Below are 8,932 nucleotides of genomic sequence, written 5' to 3'. Positions count from 1 at the left end.
CCGCCTGCTAGGAGTGCGACGGCGATGGCGCAGTGGCAGTAGCGACCGCCGCTCCCTTCCCTCCTCGAACGAGAGGCGCTCGCGCGTCCGCGTGTGCTTCTTCCGGTGTGCTCGTGTGCGTACTCGCGTTCGTCGTCCGGCGGTCCGGCCGGAGCGCCTAGGGAGGAAGAAGTGTAGCAGCAGCAGCAGAGAGAGAGAGAGAGAGAGAGAGAGAGAGGGGACAAGTGCGAGAGTGTGCGTGTGAGCGATAGCCTTAGATGCCCTCGGCAGGGCCAGCATGGTAACGGGCTGCCTGTGCGAATCGCGGCGGCCGGTTCCAGAGCTCGGGTCAGTGGCGGCTCGTACTGCGGGAGCGAGGGGCAGGCTGAGGGCGGCGCTGGTCGTGCTGGCCGTGGCCGTGGCCGTGCTCGTGGCCGGCCGCCTCCCTCGCCCTCGCTGCAGGCGGCGCTCGGCCGCCCCGGCGCCCGCCGCCCCCCACAGCCAGCAGCGTCAGCAGCTCAGCGCCCAGCAGCAGCGGCCGCTTCAGCAGCGCGCGGCGGGCCGCCCGCGCTCCGCCGCCGCCGCCGGCTCCCGCTCGCAGCAGCCGCCGGCGCCCCGCGAACGCGACCGCGGCCGGCACAGCAACTCGGGCGGTGGCAGGATCGGCTCTCTGCAACCGAAATGCACCTCACAAGGCGGCGCCGACAACTCTTAGCTCTTCTTTCTGTCGAAGCTGTCAACACTCTCCACCATCAGCAGCACCGCTACTACTACAACAACCACAACTACGACAACGACGAGAGGCACGGAGGCGACAGCGACTGGAACGACGACAGCAGCGTCGCGGACGAGCGGCAGGGGAGCAGCGGACACCACCCCGGCGCGCTGTTGACAACCACGCCACGTCGTGAAGTCGTCGTCAGACAATGCCCCTGGCCTGTACGGCGCCACCTATTCTCCCAGCGACGAAGACGACAAACGGAACAAGAGCGACATCGAGAGCGATCGAGCAGCAGCAGCAGCGGCGCCGGAGCCACGTCAGAAACTCGGCGGCAGCAGCAGCAGCAGCAGCGGCGGAAGCAGCGACATCGGTCTCGGGAGAGCAAGCCGCGGCCCAGGGCGGTCCCAGTTCGAGCACCGTCGCCGCCATCCTCCTGTTCGTCCTGATACTGCCGGCGGTACCCGACCCGGCGGTGGCGGCGGCGGCGGCGGCGGGCGCGCACCACAACGCGACGACGCCGCTCTCGCTCCTGAACCCCTGGTTGTCAGCCTGTGATATCGCGGACCCGGCCACGGCGCCGGACCTCAGGGGCAGCTGCAGTGCGCGGGACGCGATGCCCTCTCTCTCGGATAATAATCACTACAGTAATAATTACGATAGCGGAGTTAATAAGCAGCGTAACAATAATAGTAGTAGTAATTACGGTAGGGACACGGAAGCGGGGGCGGCGGCGGCGGCGGCGGCGGAGGCCGAGATGACGACGGGTCGGCTCAACGGGCAGGTGTCGGAGGGCCCGGGGCCGCCGTGTGGGGGCGGGGGCGGGGGCGGAGCAGACCGAGAGTGCCTTTGCGGGGGCGTGCGGCTGGACGAGGCGGCGGCGGCGGCGGCGTGCGCGGCGGCCCCCGGCCGGCGGGAGGCGGCGCTGCGGCGGCTGCGGCTGCGCCAGTGCTGCGGCCGCGCGCCGCTCGACGCGCTCAAGCCCGAGGCGCGCGCCGCCGCGCTGCGCGGCCCGGCCGCCGGCTGCCGCGCGCACCTGCGCGCCCTCGCGCGCCTCGACGCGCTCGCCGCCACGCTCGCCTGCAAGTTCGACGAGCTGCTGCGCCGCTACGACTGCGCGCAGGACTACTCCGTCAGCTTCGGCTGCGCCCACTGCCAGGTAGGCCGCAGCGTCGCCCGCGTCCCACGACGCGCCGCGCCGCGCCGCACACGCGGCATCGATCCGCCGCGCCGGGACGCTTCTCCACGTGGCGCCCGGCGAGCGTCACGACACTCCGTGCGACGCCCCCTCCGGCGAACACCCCCTACAATCTGCCAATCCACTGAAGCCTGTGTGTACACAAGGCTTTCGGAATTTTCCCGTTTAACATTTTCGACGGTACTGCCCAGGAACAATAGTGAGGACACTCCCCCATAGGCTTTATTTGAGTCGATGCTCACATAAACTGTTTAGTGACTGTATCTACATCTACATTTATACTCCACCAGCCACCCAACGGTGTGTGGCAGAGGGCACTTTACGTGCCACTGTCATTACCTCCCTTTCCTGTTCCAGTCGCGTATGGTTCGCGGGAAGAACGACTGTCGGAAAGCCTCCGTGCGCGCTCGAATCTCTCTGATTTAACATTCGTGATCTCCTCGGGAGGTATAAGTAGGGGGAAGCAATATTATCGATACCTCACCCAAAAACGCACCCTCTCGAAACCTGGACAGCAAGCAACACCGCGATGCAGATCGCTTTTCTTGCAGAGTCTGCCACTTGAGTTCGCTAAACATCTCCGTAACGCTATCACGCTTACCAAATAACCCCAAATAACGCGCCGCTCTTCTTTGGATCTTCTCTATCTCCTTCGTCAACCCGACCTGGTACGGATCCCACACTGATGAGCAATACTCAAGTATAGGTCGAACAAGTGTTTTGTAAGCTACCTCCTTTGTTGATGGACTACATTTTCTAAGGACTCAACCTGGTACCCGCCTTACCAACAGTTAATTTTATATGATCATTCCACTTCAAATCGTTCCGCACGCATACTCCCAGATATTTTACAGAAGTAACTCCTATCAGTGTTTGTTCCGCTATCATATAATCATACAATAAAGGATCCTTCTTTCTATGTATTCGCAATACATTACATTTGTCTATGTTAAGGGTCAGTTGCCACTCCCTGCACCAAGTGCCTATCCGCTGCAGATCTTCCTGCATTTCGCTGCAATTTTCTAGTGCTGCAACTTCTCTGTATACGCCAGGGGAGTGTTATGGGACCATTGCTTTTCACAATATATCGGTACCCCTCTAATATTTCTCGGTCGTTGGATGTGTCAGAGCAAGCTGGGAATACCAGTCGACTCTTTTACCATAACTGCCTCGATTATTTCATTTATGTAGCCCGCAGGTTCCTGAACTGGTCGCAGATGAAGGAATTGCATTGCAGAGAAAACAAATATGCCTTCATTTATTAATCCACTACTGGTTAAAAACAGTCTTGGTTGCAATTTTAGTTTTTTTTTTCAACGACGCATTTCGACTTATTTAGGCATCTTCAGGTTACCTTTTCTAGATGGACGCGAGAGGCACCAAGATCTGCATAACGCGTTCCTGTTCACAGGAGCGAGTAACTTACTGTTGAAGAATTAAAAAAAACTAATAAAATTGCAACCAAGATTGTTTTTAACCAATACTGTTAAGCACTGGTTTGCTGTTACGCCACATATGGACTGGAAAAATTTCTATTAATCCATTTTTTACGAGTTTCGATGTCAGCCGTCATCAGAACCCTCGTTCAGAAAAGAAACCAAAGGATCACAAAGTTACATGGTTGACTTGAAACGAACTTGAGCAGATGAGCAGCCTGATCATGTTCGTTCCGAGTCAACCAAGTATATTTGTGATGCTCTGGTTTTTATCCGAACCAGGGTTCTGAAGATGGCTGTCGCCGAAACGCTTAAAAAAATGGATTAATAAACGAAGAAACACTGATTTCTGGTTTTCTGTGCATTACAATTTCTCCATCTGCAACTAGTCAGCGAATTTCAGACTACGAAAATTATTCACCTCGGTAGCGTCCATTCTGTATACCTTAACAGTACACCTTTGTTGCCTTGATTGTGTTTAACAGGTACGTTACAGTTCATCGCTTTCGACTCTAATGACTCATCGCTGAAAGTAAAATTCCTATATTTTGTTACGAAAGCAACACGTCAAGTCGCCACAAACAATAAATTTGGTCACTCACAATCGATTTCAAGTGACCACAATGACTCCCTGCTGATGGCTTCAGCTGTTGCTTTCGTACCAAAATATTGGATTTTTACTTTTGATGATGAGACGAACGCTATCAATGCATTTGTGGATAAAATAATGTACTTCAAATGGAACGCGTTCCCCAGTCTGACAATGTCAAATCTCGTTGGATAGTCAGACTTTGGTGGTACAGTGATGTGAAGTGTGAATCTGGAAACAGTAAACTTCGCGCGATCTACCCGGTCGGACACTGGAATTTTCCAGTCTGCCTTTACCCTAGCCTTCTGCTCTCAGTGAAGTGAGTATATGCCAGGAACGACTCGTTAAACTGTAGGTCCTCTTTCCCCTGTGGGATTTAATGTGGTAGGTTATGGGCGTGCAAGTTCACGAAGTGACGTCCATTTGAAAGAACTTACAAACATCCGTCTTGAAGGACTCCCGGTCAATCAACCCTTAGGCATTTACTTTCATTGGGCAGGAGTAGCAGCCTCTTCTAGTACGAGGCTCAATGCAGTGTTGACTCCTGGCTTACTCTGACGCATCCATCGGCCAAGCAATGTTTATGGCCTATTGATAATGCCTTCTCTGCAGTCGAAACAATTTGTGTGATCATTGACTGAAATAACTAATAGGCTACGATGGGATCTCTGGGCAGTTAACACTATGCAAAGGTGCTTACATACAATGACGTAGCATTTTCGTGGTGAAAAGACATTTTTTTTTTCGATCTTCACTCAATACGAAGACTAGCTTAATGCAGCTGACTATGCTATAGTTCAATTCTTTTATCTTGGCGGTTCGCGCATGCCCGCCCAGACGCGGGAGATTGCTGCGTTGCCAGTTGTACGCGCCAAGAGAAACAGCGCCGTAGTATATAGTTCACAAACTTATGTTTAGGTGGGAACGCGCCACCACGGCCGCATTAACCCTTTCGCTGCTACAGAGACGTGCTCCCCGCATTCCGCGATGAGCGCAATTTTGTCATCAATGCACTGGTCACCTGTGCAGACACATGGTGTTTTGACTGCTTTGACACACTTTATCATTCGATTTCACAAAAACTATTTGGCCCAAAAATTTGATTTTTACCAATCTTCCTGACTGATACCTTCCCCCAATAAATGACTTAATTTTGTTTCGAAGTTCAACGCAGTTATTGTTCAGCATTAGATGTAGTAAACCATTGCACGAAATTTTGAAGGTTTGCAGAGATAAAAGTCCATAGCATATAGTCGATTTTAGTTATCACCAGAAATTTCATAAAATTACATTCAAACGAATAAAATTCATGAAGTAAGACACTTCGATATTGTTTTAAATAAAGAAAAGCACTGATCAAGGCTTGAACTCAGAACCTTTCACTTAGTAGCCATACACGTTAACCATTACGCTAACGCAGCTCGTCATTGAATACATCTCCCGGAGGACTTTAAAATATCACGCAAAATACGGACAAACACTGTTCACGTTTCGTCGAAGTATAATAGGAAATAAACAATTACCGCTGTTCTTTATTGCGAAAAAGCGTTTTGTGAGAATGATCCAAACACCTTTCCTTGCTATCGCCTGAATTAGGAGGCCTATTTCTTGTTTGGTTTAATTAATTAATAGAATATGAAGCAATTGTTATAAAGAATGCTTTTTCCAAACTTTCTATAAAAGAAAGTCTGCTATCAAGACATTGCTTTTGTTCAATTACTTTGAACGTTTCTAAAACTAAAGACACTCGTCCGTGCTGTGCACTGCAGTCGAGCTCTGGCAACGTCGTTCTCTTTTCATTGGCTGACTGTGTTTTGTGACGTCAGATGCGCAGAACGAACCTAAACTCGGCCACCGTCATAAATGACGCGCACTTAAGTCTACTCAGACCAAAACCCATCATCTGTACAGAACTGCCGCAACCTACATCCACATGCAAGTGCGTGCCGCTGTCAGGTTTTGTTGTCTCTGCAATGCTACAATCCTCCAGGCTTCACGCCCCCCTCCCGTCACACACGCATCCCTCCATGTTTAATTTGACTATTCCTTGTTGCCTTAGGATTTGTCCTATCAACCGATAGCCTTTTTTTTTAGTCAAGTTCTGTCATATACAGCGATATGCTAAATGCTTGCGATACATCATAGGGATATGCAGAACGTCTACAGAGAAGCGGCGATTTCTGCAAGTCATGGCAGTTTCTATGTTAATAAATGTAACGTAGTGCACGTGAAGATCTGTCACTGTTCCAGTACACTATTACAACCGATCATAGTAACTACCCTGAAACACATAGGAGTAACCATTCGGAGAAACCTAACCTAATTGTAAGAAAAGCAGATACCAGGCTCAGATTCTGTGGGTGAATTTTAAGGAAATGTAATACATCCACGAAAGAAGTTACTTACAAAACACTTGCTTGACCAATTCTTGATACTGCCCTCTAGTTAAAAAACTCCAGGCAGGATTAATAGAAGACACACAGAAGATCTAATGAAGAACGATGCATTTTGTCACGGGATCGCTTAGTCGACACGTGATCGTTACAGCTATGCTCCAATAACTCCAGTGGCAGACACTACAAAAGAGGCATTGTGCTTCACAGACAGGATCACTGTTGTAGTTTCAAGATGTTGTGTTCCAAGAAGAGCCGGGAAACATATCACTTCCTCCAACACACGTCTCGCCAATGACAGCAACGAGAAAATCAGAGAAATTAGAGTTGACATTGAGAGTAAACGACAGTTATTCTTCCCACACGCCATTCGTAAATCAACAGTGGAGGGAAAAAATAGGGGGCGGAAGTCAATGGTGCCAAAGTACCCTCCGCTACACCCTGTAAGGTGGCTCATGGAGTGTTGGCGTTTATGTAAATGTAAACATACTGTAGAAGTGTTTACACGACGCACCGGAGATTTTCCCTTGTTAACTACCAGGATACATTAGGATATTTCGGTAGGCAATCCTGTGAATAGGAACTTCTTGTCCAGGACATTGTATTTTTGTGACGCAGGCAGAGATATGTAAAACTATGTATGCAGCCATTAAATTTAGGGTATGCAGCTGCTTAAATTCCACCTGTTCAACTGACATTTCGGCAGCGTGTCTTCCGACCATCCTTGCAATGAGTCAAGAGGCTGACGACATGGCACCGTATCGCCACTTGCTACCTCTTCTTCTGCATCCGCATCTACGTCTCTTGATTGCTCCGGAGGGTGACACACAACCGAAATGTCAGTTGTAGAAGTGAAATCTGGACGAATACGTTATTTAATCCGTGAAAAGCTGTGAATGGACACTATGCGCTCTACTTCCCTGCAGTTTCTGTGTCATTCTGAAGCACTTGGGTGTACGACCAGTATTTCTGGTACAATTTAACTTGATGCCAGGTCCGTTAATGTCTAGGATATTGACCACGACATCTGATGATGATATTTAGTCTCAAACCGATTTCTTATACTCGAGGTACAGTGATTATGACTGTGTTGTAAAGACGTAGGGCAGAAATGACTGTTGTACGTATTTTACTTACAACTGATGAGATACCAACGGACAACGCTGTACTCCCATTTCAAAAAAATGGTTCAAATGGCTCTGAGCACTATGGGACTCAACTGCTGTGGCCATAAGTCCCCTAGAACTTAGAACTACTTAAACCTAACTAACCTAAGGACATCACACACATCCATGCCCGAGGCAGGATTCGAACCTGCGACCGTAGCGGTCGTGCGGTTCCAGACTGTAGCGCCTTTAACCGCTCGGCCACTCTGCCGGCACTCCCATTTCAGAAGTCACTTCTAATGACTTATATTCGATTCCAATAATAAAACAACGGTTAGCTGTGGAACTAAATAACACATAAGTTAGCCGATCACAAATGTAAAAATTGTCTAAATCACAGTAATTTAATAATAAAAAATTATCCTTTTCTCACTAATCAGATATGAGGTAGTAAACATCTTCGTATGCTTTTTGATACATGCTTGGAACTGTATTTTTTTTTTCATTTAACCCATTACCTGCTTAGTGTCCTCTGCATATCCTTGGATTTTAGGACACTTAGTATATACAAAATGACAAAAAACACGTTGACCTGGGTTACACGAATCGAAGGATACTTCATAGTGCTAGGAATCGAACCCTGTGATGCCTTCTAGAAATATGAATGACTAACAATGATTTTTCTCAATGGGATAAACGTAACAAAAACAATCCAAGTTATCTCAAAGATGAAAGAGGGCCACTAATACACACTGGGAGAATTATGTGTGCAAAATACAGAAAAATTAGTTAAAAAATTTGTAAAGACCCAGCGTGATGATATCTGGTCCCATCAAAGTAAAACAACTAGCAAACTCAGATGTTTTATGACGATCTGACGTTTCCAGTCACTATACTTCCCATTTCAGTTGACTTTACAGTCAATCTGTGATTAAACATTGAAATTATTACAAGCGAAAAGCACATTTGGCTGTGTTCCACAATCCTTCATTTCTCTCGAACTACGTTTCGGGTATTAGTGCAATTTCGGTGTAATGTTAGAAAATGGCATGAAAGAATCGTTCTTCTGGCGTCTGGCCTTCTTTATTAACTGATATTGCAATTTCAACTATTTTTGTCACTTCAAAGTACAATCACTTTATGGTATTGCACGGTATAGAAACAGTACCACAGATACCGTCCTGTTTTGAGAAATCAAAGAAAGAAATGACTGAAACCACAAAAATTATGAATAAAATTATGTCGGTCATGATCACTCGCATGCGGACTGAAACACAAATGCCAATGCCATCTGGAAAATCGGCTGGGAACCTTGATCCCAGAACACGTGCATTTGAAGCTAAGGGATAAAGCCAAATTTATGTTTCATTGTGTGATAGTTATTTTTTTAGTTAAGTTGTGTAATACTTACATTTTTGGTTAAGTTTTAGCGAAATATGCGCTTCCACTGAAGTCAATGAGTGCTTAGACCTGTAGTTAGGCGTAACTGCGAAAATCAATCTTGTGACAACTG

The 8,932-nt window shown here is 48.2% G+C and overlaps 1 protein-coding gene across 1 annotated transcript; it reads left to right on the top strand.

Moving 5' to 3' along the window:
- Nucleotides 1–592: 592 nt before the first annotated feature.
- On the top strand, nucleotides 593–2,114 carry LOC126153569 (zinc finger protein Elbow-like). Its single transcript, XM_049916080.1, has one exon. It carries the CDS (start codon nucleotides 906–908, stop codon nucleotides 2,112–2,114), a length of 1,209 nt encoding a protein of 402 aa, XP_049772037.1. The 5' UTR covers nucleotides 593–905.
- Nucleotides 2,115–8,932: the final 6,818 nt, after the last annotated feature.

Source organism: Schistocerca cancellata, chromosome 2, assembly GCF_023864275.1.
Source record: "Schistocerca cancellata isolate TAMUIC-IGC-003103 chromosome 2, iqSchCanc2.1, whole genome shotgun sequence".
Lineage (NCBI taxonomy): Eukaryota > Metazoa > Arthropoda > Insecta > Orthoptera > Acrididae > Schistocerca > Schistocerca cancellata.
This window is presented reverse-complemented; position numbering and strand designations above follow the sequence as displayed.